The sequence below is a fragment of the Miniopterus schreibersii genome (assembly GCF_964146895.1).
Source record: "Miniopterus schreibersii genome assembly, chromosome: 9".
NCBI classification, from domain to species: domain Eukaryota; kingdom Metazoa; phylum Chordata; class Mammalia; order Chiroptera; family Miniopteridae; genus Miniopterus; species Miniopterus schreibersii.
In genome coordinates, this window is record NC_138118.1 from 78,792,223 (window position 1) to 78,817,769 (window position 25,547).

General features: G+C 47.1%; 1 protein-coding gene across 1 annotated transcript in view; it reads left to right on the forward strand.

Moving 5' to 3' along the window:
• BMPER (BMP binding endothelial regulator) overlaps nt 1–25,547 on the forward strand; it is a 171,170-nt gene that overhangs the window by 120,937 nt on the left and 24,686 nt on the right. The window contains exon 13 of the mRNA XM_081146936.1: nt 4,616–4,952. Coding sequence (XP_081003062.1) covers nt 4,616–4,952 — 337 coding nt within the window. The remainder of the gene's footprint in view (nt 1–4,615; nt 4,953–25,547) is intronic.

Consider the following 25,547-nt stretch of genomic DNA (forward strand, 5'->3'; position numbering starts at 1 on the left):
CTGAGGCTATAAAGGAAATAGTCATACATCATCCCCACCGTGATCAGATTAGTGAATTTAACTCTTCTAGGCCTTGAACTTAGCTTTCCAATTTAGTTTATTTTTCCATCCAAGGATTCAAGTAATTTATGTGGCTCCCTTAATAAGCCGAACAATTTCCTGTAGCCCGGAGCTCATGGGCTCTCTGCTTCCCAGGGAAGAGCTAGATCCCTCCGAGCATCCAACTGGCGTTCACACTGTCCCTTGAGTGGAACAACTGCATTTCCAGACAATAGTCTTTTCCACTCTGGTCTACCAACCCCAGTTTGAACTACCCCCCAGGGATGGTTTCTCTTTACCACCTATTGATTGTCTATTGAAAATATCCTTTGAGGGTTCTTCTTCCATAGTTTTTTCTTTTGAAATTTTATAAACTCGTATGATCAAAGGGTACTTTCTCCAGTGTAACAGCGTGAATCAAGGCTTCAGCTGGAGGCTGGGGACCGGGGAGGGGTGACTTCATGGCAGAGTCACCTGCTGGAGCACGCAGACAGCCTGTCCCTCAGGTGGAACTAGGCGGTAGCTGCTTACCCAGTAATATGTGGGGGAGCCCAGAGGGCACCAGGCAAAGCTTAGTAGTTGGAGAAAGCACCGCCCACCCCTGTCACACCCCCACCCCGCTCTCGGCACGGGGCGAATAATTTAAGATTTCCTTTCTGCCATCTGTTCCCGTCATCAGCTCCACCTGAAAGAGTTACATCAGCTCCACCTGAAACGCACGAACACATGCGAGGGTGGCTTTTATTGTACTTTCCCTCCAGGTTCATCAAGAGTTCTACACTTGAGCCTGGAGAGTGTGTATGTGTGTATATATATATATATATATATGTATGTATATATGTATATGTATGTATATTATTTTTCTCTTCTTTTCCTTTGATGTAAACTCTGAACAGAGGAGCATCCATTTTTAATCACCTCCGTGCCATGTCTACTGATTTCGCACCTCCTCTCTCCTTTAAGTGGACAGCAAAAGCAACAGTAACAACCAAAACTCAAAACAAAGGGGAGCAAAAAACACCCACCACCAAGTCAAGGGACAATTCCTCCTTCCCCCCAGGAAAGTCCCCAGAACTAGTGGTCTGGAGCCAGGCCACACATTTGAAGGTGAAGGACAAGTTAGTAGGACACTCACTGGTGAGCGGGAAATTGGAAGGCCCTTCCTGCAGTGGGAAGAGCGTGGCCACTGCTCACCCCTCACCCCTCACCCCTCACCCCTCACCCCTCACCCCTCACCCCTCACCCCGGCTGGGACCTGTGCTTTGTCCAGCCTCCTGACTCTGCCCCTTGTTTCTACCTCGTTTCCCATGCAGAGAACTGGGAAACTCATCCCAGCTGCCGAAAGGAGGAGCCCCAGCCCACACTTCCCTGATGTTTTCATCTCATAAGATGCTTATTTAAAATACCCTTTGGAAGAGCAATTTCTTCTATGACAATCATTAGGCTTTTTTGCCTATCACTGCTATAACCTACTTTTTATAGAGTTTACTCATGTAGAGGGTAAAAAAAGTCATGCAAATACACATGTGTATGAGAGAGCAATAGACAAAGGCATCTGTCCTTGAATAATTTTCCTCTTCAAAATAGGAAAGGTAGCATTGGCCCATGAAAACCCTCTTAATATAATAATAACAAAGAAAAGAGTGAGTCAAAAATTATTCTCTTACTTTGGGACCATGTTTTATGAGTGGGATGTTAAGATTTTAAGAAGAGCTTCCTAAGAGCACCATGGGTCTCCCCAAGCACGCGTGGACCACCAGTCCATCGCAGAGGAAGAACACAATGACTGCCTTGTTCACTGTGAGCTGAATTCCCATGAACTCAGTTGCCAAAGTCTCAAATTTATTATATCGCTGTCAGTGATGATGTTGGAGCTTCTCTGGATAGAAATTCTCCACCGTTGTGGCTCTCGGAAGAAGAGTACTTGCCTGCTGTCTAGGAAAGAGATTTGTAGTTTGGAAAATTTTGCAGCATGGAAAAGTCTTTGGAATCGTGCTGTAAAAGTCAGAGTGTGGATGGAATTGACTCCTCCCCCCCCCGTTTCTCTTGTTGGGCAGCTGCCTGGCTACGGGCTTGTAAGGTTAAGTTTCTTCTATACCTCAGAGAGTGTATTACAAATCATATTATAGTTTGCTTGTCTTTTTTCAAAATTGTTATTTCAGCGTCTTAACTAGCATGAAATTCACAATTTCCTTGGCTTCGCATGATATATCAATTTGCAGGGTAATCCATTCATTTAGGAAGTATGTGCTACGTGCCAGACACTGTTAGATGATGTGGATGTAGACGTATAAATCATTGTATGTGATAGTTGTGGTTGTCAGCGTTGACACCGTCTTCTCAGAGATCCACATGGGAGGTCAGCCCAGCGTGTGGATATTCTCAGGGTGTCCCTTTTCTAATTACCTTGTCCAATCACTGTCTTCTCTTCATCAGATTTCTCCCAAGAGAGACTTTCCTGTGACCATGTTTCTTGCATCTTTACCCAACTCTATTTAAGTGCTTTTCTGAACTCTCAGCTTTTTATTTCTACCATGGGCCTTGAACTAAGAAAGCGTCTATTCCTTTAATTTACCATACAGTGATTTACATATGGGCCTTTCTGTTTATTTCTCGAGAAATCCAGTTTAAGGCCACTGGTTTATCCTACCAGTAACTCTCCCTAAAGCAGCTCTGTAGCTCTTTCTCGTGGCAGTTGTGTGGCCTGCTCTCAGGAATGCTACTTGGCCAGCCTTCTCCGCTCTTGGACCCTGTCCAGACTTAGGGAGTATTGGCTTCAGCATCTTACTTCTGGGCGTTTCTAACGGATCTCCCATCACTCTGATGTTGCCGTATGCCAGCTTTATATCCAAGCAAGATCCTTTCCCTTCTCCCGCCCTCCCCTTCCTTTCCCATCACTACCTTCTTCCCTGACTTCGGAGCATCCTCTGAACATTCGCTCAGCCTCACTCGATCCTGGAAGAACAAAGGCAGAGTCCTCCAGGAGTAGAGTCGGCTTGTTCTTTCCAGATGCTCAGAACTGGCTAAAGGAAAAGCTCGTTTTTGTCAAAAACCCAAGAGAGTAAGATTAAAAACCACACAAGAGGGGATTTTTTTCTATTAAAAAGACCTTCTTTCTTTGTGTGGGTTGTCACTCCTAGGAGACAGTGACAGTGAAGAAGGAGAAGTCCTGGGGCAGAAGTGCACAGTGGCCTGTTGCAGATGCTCCCTGGGTGGTCATACCCCAGGTGGCTCTTTTGCCTTCACTGGGGGCTCGGGCACTGCCAGGGTATTGCCAGGAGGACAGTAGGAAATACTCTAACACGTATTTGGGACAAAGAAAAACTTCCTGACTAGAAGAGCTTGACATTTACTTTGAATTGACCCTCAAAAGGCTTTTTAAAAATATGTTTTAATTGATTTTTAGAGAGAGAGGAAGGCGGGGGAGAGAGAAACATCCATGTGAGAGAGGCAATATCGGTCAGCTGCCTCCTACACGCATCCCTGCCAGGGATCGAGTGCCAGCCTGGCCACGTGCCCTGACCTGGAATTGGACGGGTGACCTTTAGTGCATGGGGTGACGCTCCAACCAGAAGAGCCACACTGGCCAGGGCCTCGAACGGCTTTCACGGAGGCCTTTCCCTTCTCTAATGGACAGTGTCCCCCACACAGGATCAGGATGGGAATGAAGACGTTTCTTCTTGACCTAGTCAGACTGATCTGTGTGTGACAAGGCAGCATGTGGCTGTCCCACCTGTGACAGCATAATCTGGATGTTCTGTGTGACACAAAGTCTACCATCCAGTGGGGTCATTGGCTGGAGTGGCTCTTGGAAGCCTCGGCACGCATTTCTGGAGGAATATGCGCTCTCAGAAAAACCGTTCAGTGTTTCAGATGTCAGTTCTGCAAACCAGGCCGGGCCTCCTTTCTGTGCCCTCTGGAGGGGGACCGTTTCCATGGTAAACAAGAGTGTGCGCGCCAGTTCATTCTCTTCAGCGCAGGAATTTTTGCCCCATGGCCTGGTGGCCTCCAACGCTGAAGACGTTTCATTTATTTGAGTGCTGTCCTTTGAAAAGGGTGTATTCAGAAGCTACATACTTATTGCTTTAATACAAGTCACCATAGCAAATAATTTGAAAATTTTCATTTGGTGGTGATTGTGATCATCTAGGGGATTTTGGGATAAAGAAAAAATTACGTTAAAAGCTATCATCATTGTCATCTTCGCATTTTCACATTAGAGTAATTGTTGGGTAAATGAAATCATGGTTTGGACCAACACAATTACTCTGGAAAGGGCAAAAATATATACCCTAGAATACTGTGGTCAATGAGTAGCTATTTACAAGTCAAACCAGGATCCATGAGGTTCATTATAAGGGCAAACTTTATACAGTTTGAAAATTCTAAGTCCTAACAAGTGAGTCTCATAATTTCACAGAACATTTAATATGGCAAGGATAAAAGGTGACCAAGAATTTGGACAGACCTTCGTGTCCCCGGTTAGAGGGTAGTCATGTGCTGTGTAAGGATGGATACACTTGGGAATTGTTGCTGGATTCAAGCGCGGCTTATCCCCTTTTCTTCTTTTCTCTAGGTTTGGAAATATCCTGGGATGGAGACAGTTTTGTGGAAGTCATGGCTGCCCCCCATCTCAAGGGCAAACTCTGTGGCCTCTGTGGCAACTATAATGGACATAAGCGCGATGACTTAATTGGCGGGGATGGAAATTTCAAGTTCGATGTGGATGACTTTGCCGAGTCCTGGAGGGTGGAGTCCAATGAGTTCTGCAACAGGCCCCGGAGGAAACCAGTGCCCGAACTGTGTCAGGGGACGGTGAAGGTGAAGCTCCGAGCCCATCGAGAGTGCCAGAAACTCAAATCCTGGGAGTTCCAGACCTGCCACTCAACGGTGGACTATGCTACTTTCTACCGGTAAGTGCAGTGTTCTGGGGTATGGGGTTGGGTTAAAGACCAAGGCTGGACTTGACCTTGGCATGGAGTGTGTCAATCATCTCGGTGTACAAAACAAGGGCTCCCACAGTATGGGGTAAATGCTCCTACATCTTCCTGTTCAGCAGCTGATCTCATCTTGCTTGAGTCAGTCCCACATTAGATCCCAAGTGAGGAAATTTGAGGGAGTATTTCAGAGCAATACCCTATAGGGGATCCTGTTTTTGAGTGTATGTAGATTCATTGGAAAGCTGGTGACACCTGAGATTTCACCAGGTGTTAGCTTGACTCGAAGATCGATGAGTGCTTCCCAAGTTCTGGTCCGAACCACAGTGGTACAGGGCAGAGGTGGAAATCTCGCATCCCTCGGGCTGCCTGTGGGTGTTTGAGTGAACTTGGTTCTTCTAAGTCTGAGGAAGAGTTCGGATCTGCCTCATGGTCTAGACCCAGACAGATCTGCACGTGGAAAACAAGGCACTGACATGATGATTCCTTGGGTCTTGGCCAACTATGAGGCATTGTTTCCAGAGTCAGAAGAGAGTGGAATCAGAGCTTGAGGGTGGAGGGAGGAAGGTCTCTCATTAAGAGTAGAGATTCCATAACGCTTTCTAACTCTGATGAACCCCCTTTTATGCAAAGCAACCGGTTACGAAGGAGACTTGGATTTGGCTTCTGTGTTACAAGGTCGCACTTGTGAGTTGATGAGCTTGGCCGGGTTGTACTTCTACTTACTGCACAATTCCAGGGGTTCAAGAGCTGTGACTGCCTATAACTTTAACCACCATGGGTGTGGGAGGAAATGTGAGACCAACACAGCCTGAAAGGCCTTAAGTGATTTGCCTGAGCCTCTTAAAAAGAGCAAACGCCTGTGGTCTGAAGCCACAGAGAAGTTATTTTTACTCTTTAATTGCCACCAGTTTATTTCCCCTAGTTCTCATTAAATGTGATCTTTTTTTATTTGATCTTTGGACATAAAAGATAAAGTTATATAAAGGCAGCTCAAAGTGGGGTGGAAAAGGGACTGCCCCTGTCATCACAAATCCCCGATCATGGCAGCATCTGCCAAACCATTTGGCTCCAGCACATGCGTTGAGCTCCTTCAATCCATTTTCCTGTTATAATTTGAATCCTCTGGGTTCTGCTTCTCTCTCTCCTTGTGCCACCCCCTAAATGGACCCCACCTCTTGTCTAATGAAATGGAAAGATCTTCATGTAAGACTTTGGGGTGAGGTTAGCAGCTAGACAGGCAATCGAGGTTTTATTTGGAGGCTAATGCCTATCACTTGAAGGTCTGCTGGGAAGCGGTAGAGCGTAGCAATTAAGAACTCTGTGGTCTCCCAGGGCGACAAGTCCAGCTCAGCTCTACAACTTGGAGCAATCATCTGAGCTCTTAAACCTTAGTTTTCTTGTCTGTAAAGTGGGGGTAATAAAAGAAGCTACCTTGAAGAGTCGTCAGTCAGGGTCAGTGAGCTTAAGAACATCAATGCATATGCTCAACCCACTGCCCACACATAGCAAGTGCTCTTAGTTGTTGGCTGCTGTCATTTCTTCGGTTAATTAAGTGATTAACACGTGTAAGTCCTCTTTGGAAGCTCCCCTTCCCCAGTTGCAGAGTTCGATTGGGCCCTTGTCTGTCCGAAATCGAACAGCAAGCCTATGCTTCTCCCCGGGCCCCAGAAGTCTACACCTTTGGTCTTCATCCCATGTCAAAAGAATGTGTTGAAAACAAAAACTGGAGAGCAGGCCTGCAGAGATTAGTCTTTTTTTTTTGCAAATTTCTATTCTTTTCCCCTTTGGTGGTTTATTTTATATTGCGATCCCTGGCCTGCAAGCAGGGATGGGATGAGCACCTTGGCAGAAGGCGTGAGAAACGACTCAACAGGAGGAGGGAGAATGGGAATGGTGAGGTGGCCAGGCAGATGCTCGCCTTCTGGCTTTGCACGTCGCTGCAGCAGCTACAGCGGCACAGCGGGGCGCGAGGTTGTGTACCGGGCTGTGCACCCAGGTTGGGTGTTTATGGAAACTCTCTTGGGGTAATTGTGCATTGAGGTTGGAGGATGGGGTGTGGCGGGAGGTGAACTCGTATTCCCCCCCCCCCCCCCCCGGTGTGGGGACAGAGCACCCTTCCCCCGCCGGCCGCTCCTTCCTGGAAGAGGCAGGAATGTGTTGGAAACAATTCTGAAGAGGGTAGAGCTGGACAGTCCTGCCTGTCGCTCGCCCTGCTGGGGATCTCACTCCCCAGCCCATAGATGCGTCTTCATGTGTTTTCAAGTGAGGGTGGCCAGTGTCTGGCAGGTCCTGAGTCTCTTCTTTTCTCCCAAGCATACATGTGGCAAAAGAAAGACTATAAATAGGGTCATGATGGGAAGGCAGTTTCGTTCTCAGGGGTTCTCCAGGAAGGACCAAACCTTATGGGGGCTTTAAGGAAGCAATAGACAGACAGCACGTTGGGTGACACCAAGCTGGACTTTATCTCAGCTCTGCCACCGTCTCGCTGTGTGGCCCTGGCAAGTAGCTGTGTCTCAGATGCTTTGTCTATAGAATAGGCATGACTGTGACTACCTGGTGGGCGAGATTGCTCCCCAAGGACTGAGGTCAATGGGCAGTGCCGCCTTGTCACATGGTAGATGGGAAGCACTGGTACCGTGTTGTCTTGTGTCCCTTCCTTTCTATGGAGAGTCTGGGCCCTGGCTCGGCCACTTATCTCTCTGATTTTTGATATTTTCTCCTCTGATTAGGTAGGTTCTCACTGATGAATCTGGGGAACAGTTTAAAAATGAACCATTTCTCTTTGGTGACACTGAATGAGATTGTGTAAGAGAAGATTGCATTGCCGTCCTTTAAAAAATTGTGCTGTTTCTGCTTTATAAGAATAATACGTGTTCACTGTACAACATCTAAGTAACGCTGGAGAGAATAAAGAAGAGAGAGCAGCCCCGCGGTGCCCACACCGGCACGGCCTTGCCTGTGTGTTTTATGTCAGTGGTGGAATTTCTGAGAAGAACCCGAAAACGCAGCCACGACCACGGCTGTGAGATTTTTATGAGTCGTTACAGAACTAAACAGATCCGCCTGGATACCACGGATGGTCGTACACATACATTGCACAGGAATTTCATTTCTTTCCTTTCCCCCCCCGCCTCCAAAGGAATATCTGTAATTTCCTTTAAGGACAAAGAACAACATCTCATGACATAGAAAGTCAGCCTCCTAAGCACGACTGTGTCTGTAACATCGAGAAGGGAAGGGAGGCAGCACAGAAGATGTTTCTCTGAGGAAATGTTACCTCCTTCGGGTTTCCTCCATCGTATGACAAATTCCACGGGGCCAGTTCTTTTAGAAATAGGAGACAGCTCTTCTTATACGGTCAAAATAATTCTAATATCTGTGAATTAGACTTTACTTTTGAGGTGTCTAGGGTTTAAAATTCTTATTTTATTTGGGTCTTTTACCCAGTTCAATATATATATATGTTAAATATATCTTTATTTCAGAGAGAGGAAGGGAGAGGAGAGATAGAAACATCAATGATGAGAGTCATTGATCGGCTGCCTCCTGCACACCCCTGACTGGGGATGGAGCCCGCAACCCGGGCATGTGCCCTGAGCGGGAATCGAACCCCGATCGCCTGGATCCTAGGTCGATGCTCAACCACTGAGCCACACCCGGCTGGGCCCCAGTTCAATATTTTTAATCGTAAACTGTCCATTGTCTAAAAACTTGAAAAGCTTTGTAAATGAATAATGACTACATATTAGCCACACACGCCCCCTTTTTTAATCTTTTGGGAAACTTTAATAATTGTATTATCCTTTGCTGCTGTGTTATGGAGCAAATTCCAGGAGACAGAGAGTAGTGCAGTGTGGAAACATCCATGTGAAATCTTTGGAATTATGTTGGATTGCAGCGGAGGCTGTCCTGAGGGGCAGGTGTCGAGTGTGTCCGTCTCCTTCCTCAGTCCTTATTTTCACCCCCTCTCCCAGCTCATGGGGCCTTCTCTCCCTGACTCCCATGCCGGCTGGGAGCTCCAGGTGCAATAGGCAGACCCCCACCAGGGCCCCCTTGAGATTTCAACAGCTGATATCAAATCCCCTCCCCACTGCTGGCTCAGGCCCCCCTGACCAGACCAGCGCTGGGCAGCCTGGGCCCAGAGGGAGGCCAGGAGATGGGCCAGGCTCTGTGTGACATACCAGAGAGAGAGGAGACCTCACATATTTGGGACTCGTGTATGAAACACCAAAATGGGCTTTTTCCCTAACTCAGACCCAAATCTTAGATGAAATAATTGAACATAAGTGTAACCTGCTAGCCAAGCAGGACTCTTAGGTCAGGCAGGGCAGGCCCAGATTTCACAGAAGTCCAAAGACTGAGTGTGAACTGCCGCAAAGTCCAGACTTGTACAGGCCACAGTCACATGAGGACCGCTCCCCTCTCCCCTCTCCCCTCTCCCCTCTCCCCTCTCCCCTCTCCCCTCTCCCCTCTCCCCTCTCCCCTCTCCCCTCTCCCCTCTCCCCTCTCCCCTCTCCCCTCTCCCCTCTCCCCTCTCCCCTGCACCACAATCCACCAGAGCAAAGCACTCTTCATGTGTGGGTTTGGGAAAGTGTCTGGGGACTCTTGGTCTAGGAAATGTTCCTTTCTTTCCATGCAGTGGTTTTTACAGCTGTAAGGAATTGAAGGGATGCCAGAGGATTTGCAGATGCGCCCTTACTGCAGAGGTGCCGGGAGGTGGAGGTGGGGGGTAGGGGGGTTGGCGGGTGGCAGGCGGCAGGTGGCAGGCGGTGCAAGAGAACATTGCAACTCCGAGAGCACAATGGTGCTGGACATACTGGTTCCCGGGCGGCCAGTGGCTTCCTCCCAGGGAAAGATCAGAGACTTCGTGGATGACCCACTTTGTGCTTCCCTTTAAAGGAAACTGGCCATTTATTATAAAGCAGAAGGAGAGATCCAGGCCAGGAGTCCCGACTCTACGTGTGTGTGTGTGTGTGTGTGTGTGTGTGTGTGTGTGTGAGAGAGAGAGAGAGAGAGAGAGAATTATATAACGATAATTGCTATTCTGTAATGAAAATCAAGTCAATCTTCCGTTGCTTCAAGAAGAACATACGTGGACCATTTCTCTTTATGTCTTTTAATGCTTGTCCCAAATTGCCATCAGAGCTAGGGTCCTAAGTCAAGTGAGATGTTCGTTTTAATGTGACATTATAGGCTTTCCTTTTTTCTGTTCCTTTGGCAAACTCGGCTTTGGGATGAGTGGTCGCTCTGGGTCTGTAATTAAGGTACACTGTCACCGGGCGGCAGTAGACACCTCAACATGCCTGCGCTTAGGAGGGTATGAGGGTGCTGGGGGTTCATTTTATCCAAGGCCCGAATCCTCTCCTGTGTAATTTTTTCATATCAAAAAGAAAGAAACCCCATTTTTAAAAAAGAAGAAACAAAGAAAACTGCCTATTTTGACAGGTAGGTTAACCTTTGAGGAGAGGTCAGGTCAACTGTACAGTTAGCCAACTCAAACATTAGAGGGGACACAGTCCACCCTCGCTTCCCACATCACCCCCTGGAGGTGTTCCCAAAGTCGCCCTCAGGGTCAGTGATTTTCTAGAAGGACTCACAGAGCTCACCAAACGCTGTCCCACTCATGGTGATGCTCAATCAGGGGAACAGTGTCCAGATGACAATCAGAAGAGATGCAAAGGGCGGAGTCCAGGAGGGGTCCAAGCCTGGAGCTCTGCTGTCCTCTCCTGCGGAGTCATGGACAGGCACTAACTCCTCTCAGTTACAATGTGTGACACTATTCATGGCATTTCCAATCAGGGATGTTCACCTGAGCCTGTTGTCCAGAGTTTTTACTGGGACTCAACCACCTGCAGCCTGTGTGGCTGAGCTTTCGTCTCCAGCCCCTTCTGGAGGTCGCGTTAATGCCTTTTAGTTCCAGTTCCTCTGGATTTCAGGACTGTTGTCATGTGGCCCAAAAACCCCATAATAAATCATATTGTTAGAGTGACTGGTGGCCAAAACCCCCAGGCAAAACCCATCACTCCTGCTATGACATTCCAGGGGCTTAGAGGTCACCCCCCCAGGAGCCAAAGGCCAAGGCCAGCCTCTCTTTGCTCAAGGTTAATTCTTAACCACACAAGCTGCCTGGCTCAAGGTTAAATGTAACTTCATTTGATTTTAATTTTTGAGTTTATTTTCAGCATCAACTTTCTAGAACCCTGCCGTGTTTGTCCTCAGAAAACTGCATTCTTGGATGCAATTAGGTAAGGCTCTTAAACACAGATTTGAATAAGTGTCACCGTCGCAGGTAAAACACTAATTATTTTGTAACATTTCTCTTGGCTGCTTAGGGGGCTTCTTGATTACTTCTTAGTAAGCAGGAGGCGGCCTGTGTCACTTCATTACATTTTCATTATTTATGAGCGTAAAGCCCTTTTCATCCATGGGAGCCAAGCTGACGTGAGCAGTGTTTTCCTCATTTCGTTCCACTGTTCGCAGCTAAGGAGGGCACCAAGAGGTGAGGGGACTCATTCCAGGCCACCCGCGGAGCCCAAGCAACCCGCCCGACAGGACACCTGCTCGGGTCTCTGTCAGAGAACTTGGTGAGGACCGCTGGGGCTGACCACGGATTCCACCACTGCCCACACTCGGGTGGTTCAATGCCCTGCTGCTTGCACAAGCCTTCAGAGGACGATTTAGAAAGTTGTTTAATTCACTCCCCTGACAGCTTCCCACTGAGCACTTGCTATGGGACAGGTACCACTGTAGGTGTGGCGATTTGGGACAGAACAGGAGAGACAGAAGCTCTTCCATCTGAGAACTCACAGTCTAAGGTGGGCAGCCAGCCATGCATGAGAAACAAGGCTACCGCCAACTGTGAGAAGAGTAATGCGGTGATGTGACAGGGTGGGCTGCGGGTGGCCGACCCTGACTTAGGTGGACAGCAAAAGCGCTCAGGAGGAGCTCGCCTTTGAATGCAGCCACTGTGCGTGGGAAGGACAGGTGAGGAGGCCTGTCTCATGCAGCAGATCTGATGCTGGAAAGGGTGTGGCCTGTGTGACGACCAGAAGGCAGGCTGCCGTGACTGACACTCTCAGAAAGTGATGGGTGCTCTGCCAGCACCCTTAGGAGCTGGGAAATAGATTCTTCCCCAGTCGAGGTTCAGATGAGATCACAGCCCCAGCCCACACCTTGATTGCAGCCTGTGAGACCTGAGGAGAGACCGTGCTTGGACTCCTGAGCCACAGAAACTAACATAAAAGTGTGTGTGGTTTTATGCCACTAATTGTATTGTGAAGGCCACTAGACCGACTGCTGTACGTAGAAATCAATTTTGGCTTATCTTAGGCTTTGTTGCCCTTTAAATATTGACAGAAGGTGAAATATGAGCACTTTGCTTTTTCCCCAACCATTTTTAAGTTGCCCATTCTGTATGGTTTGACGTAACTCTACCAAATGTGGCTTACTTGTCCCTGCTACAAGGGCCCATAGCACTCTGTACTTCCCTTGTCATTCTAGGCACTAAAAATGTGTTGTGTCGGCTTTTAAAAATCTTTATCATCACAAAACAGTCGCCTCCTTGAAGCTCATATGATTCATTCATTATTATATACCCCACACCTAAGAGGGGGCATGGCATATAAATGTTTTCTGCTTATCAAAATATATACGTTGAATGACTAAACAGGAAAATCCCCCCGAATAAATGTAGTAAAAATATTTTTTAACCAAGTAATGGGTAGAGTGGTAGAAAAGGAGTGCGGCATAGTTATCCAGCAGACTTGGGAACCTGAGGTCTCTTCTGAGCTCCTCCCCATCCAGGTTGGGTGCTCTGGGCAGCTGGTTCACCTGGGGAAGCCCGGAGGCCCCGTGTGTCAGAGGCAGTGGCGAGCGGACCGCAGTGCACTGAGATTTGTGGTGACGACTGCACTCGATGTGGGTATGGACTCCAGGCCTGGCACAGGGCACGTGCTCAGTCCATGGCAGTTTTATTATTAATATTATTTTGTTGCCAGATGGAAGGGGTGCTGAGTGACAAAGGCGAAGGGATTAAAAAGTACAAATTGGTAGAAAACAGTCACAGGGATGTAAAGCACAGTATAGGGAACGTAGTCAGTGCTGTAGTAATAACTGTGTATGGTGCCAGGTGGGGAGTAGACTTATTGGGGAGGATCACTTTGTAAATTTTAGAAATGTCTGATTACTCTGCTGTACACCTGAAGCTAATATAGAATGATACTGAATGTCAAGTGTAATTGTTAAATTTTAAAAAAGGGCTGTTAAAAATATTCTCTCTTTGTTCTGAAAAGAGAATATGTTGTCCATAGTTTGCCTTCAATATGTCCTGTTCTATCCAGCGCCAGGACTTGAGGAAGTGTTTCTCTTTTATTTCCCACGGCCATTTCCAGACCCGTCGGGAAGAACTTCTTCTGATCTGCATGGAAATAGATGCTTTTTCTTAAAACGAAAGAAAGCAAAGAAAACAAACACTGCTTGGGAATTAATTAAAATTTCCCCAGTGTGCTCCTTACAGATTATTTCCTTTGATTATACTGGACACGAGCAGGAGGTGAGGAAGGGATAATTAATACTTTGAGTGTTCAGATCTGAACTTAAGAAAAATTGGACCGATTCCCACCGAGGGCAGAGATGAAGAGGAGGGGAGCCCATGTGTGTTATTTTGTTTTTCTTAGAAGAATACCGAGTGTAGGAAAAGAAGGAATGGATGCATACTTTAAGTTTTTCTGTTAACAGTCCTTGCCTTCTTTAATAGTGTCTGAGCATAAGTTAACCTTCACATGATGATTCAAGGTTATTACTGAGGTATCAGTTGCAGGTAGGAGCATCAGTTTCCAGGATGCCCTTGAAGGGGGCGGGCCTTCTGAGCTCTGATATTAGATCTCTTCAGTCGTTCATGCCTTTAGTAGGTCATGCCTTCTTGCTAAAGCTTTCCCTTGCCCAATTTTCTTCTCATTTGTTTTTGGTTTAGATACAGAAAAAAATGCTCATTAATACTGTTTGCAAACTAAGTATTATATAAGGTTCTGAAAAAGACCCAAGCCTCTGCTTTATGAGGCTCTTTTTTCGCCTCTTGCCAATGGTACCAGCAGCTCAGAGTGAGTCTGTGACCCATTTCTACCAGATGGACACAACTCCGGGGTATGGCTTTTATTTTTAAAACTCATCCCAATCCTGATTTCATTTTTATCTGTCCTATTTTCCTTGTTCACCGTTTTATTTCATTCTGCATGTTTATAAAGCTGATTGAAAATATTTCTGAAAGTTGGGGAGTAAGTGCCGATGGCCCTGGGAAAGGAACCTCACGCCTCCGAACCTGTATTTTTTCCATTGTGAAATAGAGAGAACAGTGTCACCCACATGTTGCTCATGTTGCTGGGTGAGGCTTCTCTTGTGAAACCCACATGGAATGACCAGCGAGTCCACTTCCTCCGGCCACATGGCCATTGAGGTCCAGGGCAGTCATGAGGACAGGCCTGGGCCTGGTGGTCTCAGGTTGTCCTTTTGAAAATCAGGTACACATTTGAGCTCCTGGAGGGGTGTCCACAGAGATGCCCTGTGTGGGTGGCTTCGAGTGGGCCCCAGGCAGACCGATTGGAACCTCGATGTGCTGTGAGTACAGTGTTGAGACTCAGTGAAACCAGCAGCTCCTGAGACCAGCCGGTGTCCTGGTAGCATCACAGGCTTCTCCATGGTGACACTCGGGCCCCTGCTGCTCTGGGGACAGTGACGGGGCTTCGGTCCCATACGCGGGGCTGTGCTCATCTGATAGCCATCCAGGACCCGTTGATTGTTTCCAATCAAGCTGGCAAAAATTAAAGTTGTTGGAGGGCGTGCCAGTACGAAAGAGGAGGGAGGCTGTTGTGTTCTTGGATCTTCCTACGCATGGTTTTCGATTTGCTGGAAATCTAATATTCCATCTCAGTTTCCTTCTGCCCGGGCAGTTAAAGGGTCAGTAGGCTTTCACACACCAGCTTTAGGAGGAGGCAGTGGTTCAACTAAATATTTTGGAGTGTGTATATGTTGGAAAAAACAACATTGGGGGCGCAGTTTCTGGACACAGTAGTTTCATTGCTGGACCGAAGGGAGCCTGGGGTTCCTGTGCGGAGGCAGAGCTGCCCAAGTCCTCTCTCCACCTCTTGCAGGACCAACAGACCTGAGAGGCGACAGGATGTATCTGTAAAAATCTGCTTTCTTTCCGCTCGCTTCAGGCCTTTAAAGAGCCTAGTCAATGAGCACAGAGGGTAGAGAAATACCTGGTTTGGGAGGAAACGGGGAAATCTGGTGACGATCCTGGAATTAATAATTCTTTTCACATGAAAGAGCTGTTCTCTGTGATCTTTATTTACTGTCTTACCTGGAGTTTGCAGTTTAAAGAAAGGGAGAGTGGGTGAGCTGGTTTCTTCATCGGATCCCAAGCCAATGGCCCATGTGTGAGTGCGAAGGCAGGATCATCGTAAGAAGGCCGGCCAGGAGACCTTTCAGAGCCCCTGAAAGCTTTTCCATATGCAAAGGAAGCCAGGAAATTGGAGGCTTCATTTCGTCTTTGCCATCAAAGCCAGGGAGGAGAGATATTAAGCAGATACTGACCGTGGTTCTGTGACCACCCTTAGGATTTATTGGTCTGAGAAGCAAGTAAGGACTGCAGGAAGGCCGAGGGTGGTATTTAGTACTTGGGGGTAAAAAGACTCAGTTTCAGAAGTTGACTGAAAACAGAGGGTTCTGTGACTACAGATAATTAGTGATTGCCTTTGGTAATAGGAACTAGTGACAGCCGTGTTAGCTGGCATTGATTGATTGACGTGCACCATGTGCCTGAAACTCTGGGAAGCCTAAACCATATTACAGCGTTAATAATGGGCAGTTCTATAGTAAGAGCTTACGTGTTTGCGTGCTCACTGTGTGCCAGGTGGTCGCTAAGGGCTTTCCCTGCATATACTGTTCCCTTTGTGTGGGTGAGAAACCCCGTCTTAAAGGAGTTAAGAATATCACCCAAGGTCACCAGGTAAGAAAGAGGCAGAGTCAGGATTTGAAACCATTACAGCTACTTGACCCAGAGCTTGTGTTTTTTACCATTACCACCATAATCTGGTAACAGCTCCCCTCAGTAACCCACCCTGACTCTAAATTGATTCAAGGTTTAAGTGAGGTCCCAGGATTGGCGCTTTCTCCAGTTCCTGCCATGGTTCCCCAAATTCATCTTAGTGGTAGCCTCAGACAAATTATGCAGGAAGGGGGTGAGTCTTTTCTCTCAAACACCCCAGCAGGACTCATGCACTTCACTAGTTCTGATTCAGTCTTGTGTCCATCTCTGAACCAATGACCACAGTTGGGAAAGAAAAATTAGTTCCTTCATTTAGATGAGTGGTTTTCTGTCTTCCAGTCTGTGCCTCTTGATCCCCAGTGTGTGTGCCTTTGAGTCTAATATAAGATTGTTTTCTTCTGAATTTAAACTCTGAGGGGTACCCCCAGCATCATATAAACTTGAAGCTCAGCCATTTCTCCCGTCCCTCCTCCAGGCAGAGGGGGAAAGCGATTGCTCTTGACTGGTGGTTGGGAAAGAGTTCTGGTGGAAGCACATTGATTTTTTAGGAAAGGAAGAAATGAAGCAGTAGGTCTGATTAAAACAGAGGTATAGCTCTGTATATCTGATAAAAATAGATGAACATATTTCTAGGTCTGCACAGCCGCTGGAAAGGGAGGGCCTCTTGGTATCCTCAAGAGAGGGAATCAGGAGGCTGACTAGCGATAGACATGACCTTGGGGCACCTGCCAGTCTCCCAGCGGGCAGGCTCGCTTGTCCAGGGGGCCTGTGCTCCTCCAGGTGGTCTGCACTTGTCCTGGGGTGCCGGGGCTGGTGGTGAAACCTAGCACATCCCTCCTGTGCCCAGAAACTCTTAGTGACCATCATTTATTCAACCCAGTTCATACTCCAGAGTGTGGCCATCAGGGCTCCATGCCATCTAACACCTTATGTTTTTGGGAATTGCCCATTTTTACCTACATTCTACTCCACCCAATCCAGCAGTCTCTGGGGGCACTTGGCGTTTTCCTGAGAATGAGCCTTTGTGTATGTTTGATGTCACTTTCTGGCACTGTCCTTCCCTGCTTCTGTCTGTTCCAGCTGAGTTTAAGGACCATTTTTTCTAAAAAGACCTTTCTCCAGCTAAAATTGACTTTCCCCCCTTCTCTCTCACAAGTTGGTTTTCCTGTTCTATGTACTAATTCCATTTGGCCTTGGATGTATTACCACTATTCCTCTATATGACAACTTCTCTAAGGAGATATAGGCTCTTGAGGGAAGAGGCCATTTGTGTCCCCCCGTAACCCCCATACCCCTGTATATGCCAGAGGGTATCAGAGGGAATGTTCCAGGAAGAAAGGCACAGCTAGTTGTGGTGAACAAAATTCTAGCTCTGGCTGCCAGGTGGTCATTTGGGCTGTTTTAATCCTGGGACTTGTCAAGCAATTTCCTTTTTTATTTTTTATTTTACTTTATTTTTAAATAAAACTCTCCTTTGAGACACCTGGCTTACACTTTCCTGAGCTCAGGACCCTTTTTCTCGAACCACTTCTGAGAAAAGGAAATGTGATTCAACCCCACCAAAGAGACAAGTCTGCCTCAGGGGTTGAAATCTGAGCATTTGGCTCAGGGTGTGCTCAGCTCCTGGCTGCCCGTGGCTAACTTGTCCTTCCTCCTTTGGCCTGTCACCTGGGTGGGAGAAAGGACAGGCGATGTCACCATCACAGATATCCCAACCTGATGAATTGGCCTAGGGCGTGTTCAGAAACACACTTCAGCTGAGAGAGAGGGAAGGAGAGGGTTGACTTGCACACACATGCAGGGCCCTGGGATTGCCAGGCATATCCCTTCCACGTACAAGGAGCTGGGTTTGCTTTCTTTCGCTCAGCACCTGCCTTCTGGATTTTTCTTGCTTAGGAATGGCCTCCTGTGTAGAGGTGACTGGCTGGGAGTGCGTGCCCTGGGCGAGGGTAGGAGGTCCGTGGTCCCCAGGGGCAGAAGGAGGCAAGCGAGGCCGCGGCCTTCGTGCCTGTGTGGCTGGCCCTGTGAGTGTGTAGGGAGTGTCCCGCTGCTTCTGATCGCTGGTCCTCTGTGAATCTCATCTCCCAGGGAGTTACAGCCTGAGGCGTGTTGTGCACAGTTGGGTTGCCGGGACCACCCGTTGTGTGACATTTGAACATGCTCCTGTGCACCCGCACCGGCTGCCGCAGACCCTGAGCCTGTCCTCGGAGGAACACGTGCCTCCTCCACATGCAGACTCGCTTGAGAGGGGTCTGAGGAGACAGGTTCAACTTGGGGTTTTTCCTTCCCTCTAGACGACAGAAGAAGGAAACTAAAAGCACCTGAGGACCTGTCCAGGTCAATCATATTTATGCTGATAAACCAAGATTGCCATGGGGGGCCCATCGGCTGTCTGGACTCCCCAGTGACGAGAACAGTTTGACCTCTGACCTGTGCGTCAGGTTATGTTTCTAGTGGAGACGAAATAATTTCAATACTTGAATTCCTCGGTGAAGATGAAATTGGTCCTTTTGGACTTGGACCATGAGACAATTTTAATACACAGAGTGTGTATTTACCTGACAATCCTATTTTAGAAAGATGGTTGTGTTCCTTCCAGAGTGTCCATTTGCCTGGAAGTGAGCACATTAACTATTTTTATGTGAATTGGGGACACTTTCCTTTAAGCTAACACTGCACCTGAGCTGCGGGAGCAGCACCTGAGACAATTTTTACTGCTGCCTCTTGGTGGATTAGGAAGTGGACCGATCAGATCACATGGCCCGTTTTCTCTGTGAGAAGTGAGCGTTGGATTGATATTCAGAGCCCCAGTGGCCCAGCTCCCAAAGTCTACCTTCCAGATGGTGTTATTGACTCTTATCAGTATAACACCCTGGGTAGACCCGACCACAGGTGCCACCAGACCATGTACCCAAAGCTTATGCCCAGGAGGGGGCTCATCTCAGGCCTGGGTGGGAACCAACAGAATGCAGCCCTTCACGTGGCTCTGCTGGGGGCACACCCCGCACACTCACAGGAGAAACTGCCACCCTAGAAAGGGGGCACTACGTTTGCTGTGCGCTCTTCTCAGTTCATATTTTATTAGGAAAGATCTTGAGTCTTTTCTGCTGGAAACCTCGTAGGCATAATTAGGCATGATTGACTCTGTCCTGCCTTTCACACCCTCTTCAGCCAGTTGCCATCTCCATTCATTTATCCTGTCCAGGGAATTACGCACATGTCACTCTTCCATTTGCTGGCCCAATGAGTGGGTCACTTCCCTGAGCTTTCCTTGTCTGTGAAATGGGATGAGTGGGAACCACGCTCTTTGTGGCTGTCAGAACCCAATGAGACAAGGAGCATTTAGCACCTGGCACGGTGCTTGTGTGGAGATAGGCTCTGCCAGCATCGCTTTTTTCCCCCTGCCTTTCTCACCCACCAATGGAGTCTGGGCCTTCATCCCCACAGCCTGCACTATGGCCATAGGCTCCTAACCTGCCCATTTGCTGGGATCTGGTCAGCTCCGCACTCAGGTCCTGCTTTGAGCTTTCTGGTCCTCTCACGAAAACCTTAAGGAGCCCCCTTACTTGAAAGACAAAGTCCCAACCCTTTAGCTTGGCATCCAGGGTTTTATCCCAGGCTCTGCCCTGCACACCTTTTCAAACAGCCACTCCGTGTCTCCAGCTCTCTGTGTCCCCAGCTCTCCGGTGCAGCCAGACTGACAAGCTCTGAGGACATCGTGCATGGCCTGGTGTGTCTCTGGCCCTTTGCTGGGACCTGCTTTCCCATCTCTCCAAATCCTACATGACTTTACACACCAAGCTCAGGTGTCATGACTTTGGGAAATCTTTCCTGTCCCCCAGAGACATATGCTTCGCCCCCTGCCCCCGAACTCTTACGTGAATTGACTACGTCATTGATTTGGTTGTGAACCAACCTACCCAGCTTCTGCTGTGGTCATTGATGGGAACTGACGTCCTCTGTCACTGTCCTTTTTGTAGCTTATTTGCCGTCATCTCAACTAGAGGGAGTAAATGTCACAGAGTGGAGGACTATGCCACAGGTACATTTCACATCTCCTGACATGACACTCTTGCATCGGAGGCTCCTAGTAGCTGATTCGATGCAGGAGAGGTTCATCATAATTAGAGTGAATATTTTCTTTGTAGAATTCTGTGCTTTTAGCAGTAGATGTGGCAACTCGACCCGCAGCGTCTTAATGTCAACTAGGACATGCCCATTGGAATTACCTTGTTAACCGTGCAGCATTCGCAAACTAATCTGTCACTGTCTCCTTGGACACTAGTGCTGATTCTCTCAGACTTGATAACTTGAGCCAAACCTCCGAGCATGGCTCTGGTTGACATTCTGCAGAGACCCAACTGGAGCAGAGGCAAGTGACCAAGTCAGCCGCTTAGAGTGTTATGTAATTTGGACATAGACTGAGGTTTTCTTCGGAAGTAAAATGGAAATATGACACCCACTCAGACCCAGGTGTTTTTCCCCTCTTTTCTGGTCTTTAAAGAGTAAATCTAGGGCAGCTTTCTATGTTTTGGGATTGCTTTTCCAATGAGACTCTTTCTCATTTCATGTAATATCAGGCCCCTTTTCTGGTAGAAACTGCGTGATAGATGAAGTTTTATGCTCAGCGGATGAGGCATACTTTTGGTTCTTTGATCTGTTGAGTTTTGGTGTAATGGCTCAAAGTGGGGGCTGATCGCCTAACCATTTGGGCCCAAATCCTTCACCATTACTGTGTGCGAGTAGGAAAGTGACAAACTTTTCAGGCCTCAAACTCCTCACCCCTAAAGTGCATAGAAGACTAATGCCTACCTCATAAGGTTCTTGTAGCTGTTATATGAGATAATATATTTAAAAGACTGAGCACAAAGTCTGCGATAGTCAATGCTCCACAGATGTTTGTAATTTTTAAAAATGCTGTAAATTCTCTTGCCAATGTAGTGATAGAGAATCACCCAAAACCAAACAACAAAAACCCCTTTCAGCTTATGATTCTGGATCTGTAAGATTTTGTAGAAATTAAAACATTGTCAATGAAAGGTCTGTGCTGATTCCATAAATCTAATTATTCACAGTGATTTTGACAGGGAACTGGAGAAAGTTCATCATTCCATACACTGCTCCCTGGAGTATCGGACTACAAGGAGGGGCACATTTTTGGCTTTTCCAGTGTTGTGAAATGAGCCCGACTTAGTGGAAATGGTCTTCCATCATAACCTTGGATAAGCCAAGGATACGTGTGGATCTGGTGGAAGTCGCTGTCATGAACAGGTCTCTGAATGTGAAGTCAGCTTATTCCTGGAACCTGTGATCTGTCCAAGGAGGTCCTACCAGAGCTCTAGGTTCGTTCGTTCCCTCCCTCCCTCCCTCCCTCCCTCCCTCCCTCCCTCCCTCCCTCCCTCCCTCCCTCCCTCCCTTCCTTCCTCCCTTCCTTCCTTCCTTCCTTCCTTCCTCTTGAATGGTATATAGTTCTAATTTTTAGCCCAATGTGCGCTATCTGATGGTCTTAGTCTTAGAGTAAGCCTAAACTCTGTCTTCTAAGAGAGTGGACTGTCATGAGAGAGGTGGGAGTATGGTTTTCAAATGGATTGGTGTATTAATCAGGGTTCTCCAGAGAAACAGAGCCAATAAGATCTATAAAGAGATTCATTATAAGGAATTGGCTCATGCATTTATGAAGACTGGCAAGTCCCAGGATCTGCATGGTGAGTTGGCAAGGTGGAGAGCCAGGAGAGCCAATGGCACAGCTCTCTTCTGAAGGCCACAGGCTTGCAAGTCCCAGGAAGGGCGAATGTTTCAGTTCAAGTTCAAGGGCAGGAAAAAAACCAATGTCCCAGCTGGAAGGCAGCCAGGAAGAATTCTCACTTCCTCAAGGAGGGTCCAACTCTTTGTTCAGGTTGCATGGGCCCACCCACATTGGAAAGGCCAATCTGCTTCACCTAGTTAATTTCACCCAAAAAACAGTCACAGTAGCACCCAGAATAAATATTTAACCCAATATATGGGTACCCCATGGCCCAGACAAGTTGACACTTAAAATGAAGCATCCCAGGATGGACTTTCACTTTGATTCAGTTCTCCAAGTCATCCAACATCTGTTCTATTCATTTGTTACCTTTCTCGGATTTCTTGACTGGCATAGTACGTAAGATGGTGAAGGGCCTTCAGCTCAGTAAGCAGTTACCTAACTCCCCCTCTATGTGGGCACTGGCTGGACTCTGAGGGACAAAGATGGACTAGGCGTGATTCTGCCTCCAGGTGAAAACTTCCTCCATGCCTGGCATCTGCTGCCAACCTAATTGTAGAAGTTCATTTTCTTCCAACTCATCTACCGAGTGTGTCGGCACTTAGAAGGTTTCCTTCAAAAGTTGACTTCCTTGAGTTTAACCAATACCAGGGGGTTCATTCCACGTGCTCTAGCTGTTTTTTCTCACCTTCGCAAAATGAGGGAGCTGCTTTTTCCCTTCTGGTTTTTAGCGTGACGTAGACTCTTGCCCACAGCACTATACGGTGAGAGGGAAAGTGCCATCCAAGGAAAACCCTGCGCTGCTCCAGGAGCCTTGCACTTGAAACCATGCTTCTGATGAGCTTTGAGGCAGCGACCTGGCTTTGACCCGCGTCTCAAGGTTTCCGAGGACAATGCTGGCTGCCAGCCGTTGGCTTTACTCTGTCGTTTGCATGTTTATCATCTTTGTTTTTTTCACGGGCAAAGAACACCCGGCTCTATGAGCACCGAGGTTGTCTTGCCTTAGGTTGTCAGTCGGAGGCCAGCGGGTCCCAACAGCTTCGCCTCAGCTGCTCCTTCCCTGTCCTGCTCCCCGGTGCCCTCCGTGTCTGTCTGTCCTCTGAGTCTGTTTGCGGGAGTGAGGGCGGGGAGGGGGAGAGCAGGAGCCCCCTGCAGGTTAGTGGGGCGTCCCGTGGGCGTGGGGAGTGCAGCGCCCAGGCCCGGCCGGGTAAGAGCCGGGTCGCAGCGCCTCCGACGCTGCAGAAGAGGCGCGGGGATGAGAACCGCAGCTGGCCCCTGGTCTGGGAACCAGAGAAGCAGCATGTTTGTCACTTCCCTCATCACTGCTGTATGCGCCTTCAGACTTTACATACCGTGTGTTCCTGTGAAACTTGGAAGCGTCTGTGCAAATGGATCTAGGATGGAAAGGTTTAGTTGTGTCATATGGCGACCCTGGAAGGGAGCTGCCTGTGGGAGCCAAAGGTGCTGGCCTCGCTCTACAGCTAGTCTTTCTCATCCAGATCCGGTTGCTTTTTTTTATTTAAAAATGTATAATTGGAAGTGAGAAATGCATCCAGATTGAATAATCAAGAGTGAAGATTTAGAAGTAGCACTACCGTTGTTAATCTTAGGGTCATGAGATGGTCGTCAGACTCCAGGTGAAGGTGCAGGAGACGCCGACATGGACTCAGGAACCTCTGTGGAAGGTTGCTTGTAGAGATTGCTTTTGCTCTTAAAATGTTTCCAAGGGACAGAGTCCTCCTGGTTCTGCGGTTTCCTTTTAAGACTAACGGCTGAACCTGCTTTGGGAGCAAGGCAGGGAGGGTGAAGGCTGGGATTTCCATAAGAAAGATTGATGCCGAAATTCGTTTTCAGTGACATGGGCCTGTTAACAACTCCTTGGAAAAATTATTGAGGAGAGACAGCTTTTTATGATTTTTTTATTAAGCTTTTATGGAATCTCCTGCTGTTTCATAGGATTTCAAATGGGAAATCAGGCTCGGTAGCATCATCTTTGGGCCCCAGATTATTAGCGGGAGTCTTGTCCTGGTGAGCTCGTGGTGCCTAAGGTCTTCGTTACCCATGGCCGTGTATCAACTCCTTTTGTTCAAATTTGTCCCCCAGTTACCTTTGCACTAGTATGGTTTGTCTGCTCAGTCAATCAGATGATTTTGCTGTTGGTTGATCCAACTGTGTTGTAAAGACTGTTGACTGGCTGGAGCCTGAATGTTCCAGTCATCTGGAGGCAGCTGGGTGGTCTGCTGGAAATTAATCTCATTTGGGGATAACAAGGGGAGGTCAATCTGAATTCAAGACTTCGGTTTGGATCTTGGCTGGCGTTGGATGACGTTATAAAGATTTCCTTGGTTATCTGTGTGAATCTCTCGGGCTAGGCCCCCTTTCAGCCCCCTGGAGAGAAGACAATTGAAAGCAAAATCATGGTCTGTGGGGGATGGCTATGAATTCTGAAAGGAACCTAGAAGACAAATATCTTGATACCTTGTATTATCGAAGTGGTTGCTAAAGAATGGATGTGACTGTTTGTAAGTAGAATTTATAGAAACATTCGTGTAAATTTTTACATTTAAACTCTTGGGCAAGTTTACTAGAAGTTTATAAACTTCTTCCTTCTAGCAAGTTAAAATTCCTTGCTAGCAAGCTCAGTATGCTTCTAAATGCATTACCCACGTATCATGAGTGCTGCAGGAGAGTTAGGAAGCATAGACAATGAAGGAAATAAAAGTATTTCCTACACCAATGTGCCTGGTTTTTATTATTTTCAGGCATACATGTAGATGTACACACACGCACATTTATTTTACAGCAGCCAGATCATACTGTACATAGTGTTATAAGCTGTTTTTTTCACCGAACAGTGTATTATTCACACCCTCATATATCAGCAAATAGGATTCTATGCTATTATTATAAATGCCCGTGTAGTGTTTAATTATTCTTTTTGTGTAATAAATACCTCTAGGGAGTGTATAATGTGCCAGGCAGAGTTCTAGTTACTTTGCAGAGATTAACTCAGCTCATACAAACACGATGTAATAGAGATTATTCTACCATCCTGCCAGTGCTGGGCATTTAAGGTGTTTTTATGATGATTTTAAGTATCATTGCAATGAACATATTTCAATAGTCATGCTTATCTTCATTTCCTTGGGATAAGTGTTCAGAAGTAGAATTTCTAGGACAAACAGCATTCAAGTTGCAAGTATATATATATATTGTAGACTGCTGCCGGGAAGGCCGAGCCAGTTTTATATTTCAATCAGCAATGGGAGAGCAAGCACTCTTGCTAGAGTATTTTCACTAAAACAAACAATAAAAATCTAGAAAGAGCGAAGGAAAAGAACTCTGTCTAAGATGAGAGGTCAAAATTCGTTTCTCATTTTTAATGGTGTTTGCCTTTTTCTTATTGATTTCTGGGAGTTCTTTTGATATTAAGGATATTAACCTTTTGTAACACATTGTGGTTTTCCTGAGTCATTTGTTTTGTTCCTCTATGATTCTAGCAGTTATGATCATATGCAAGTGTTACTTTTTTGGTAGTCACTATATCTTTTTTGTGGTTTATGGGTTTTCCCTCTGCATTTATGCTTATATGGATTTTATTTGCTCCTCGATTATATAAAAATATACATAAATTTCACTCAAGAGCTTTTATGGTTTCATGTATTTCATTTGAAATCTCTAATCCATCTGGAATTTATTTGGTCAGCACACTTTTTTTTTTAAACCATCTAGTATGCTTTCCAGTACATAGGAGCAAATGCTGTCCATACGGCTTTGG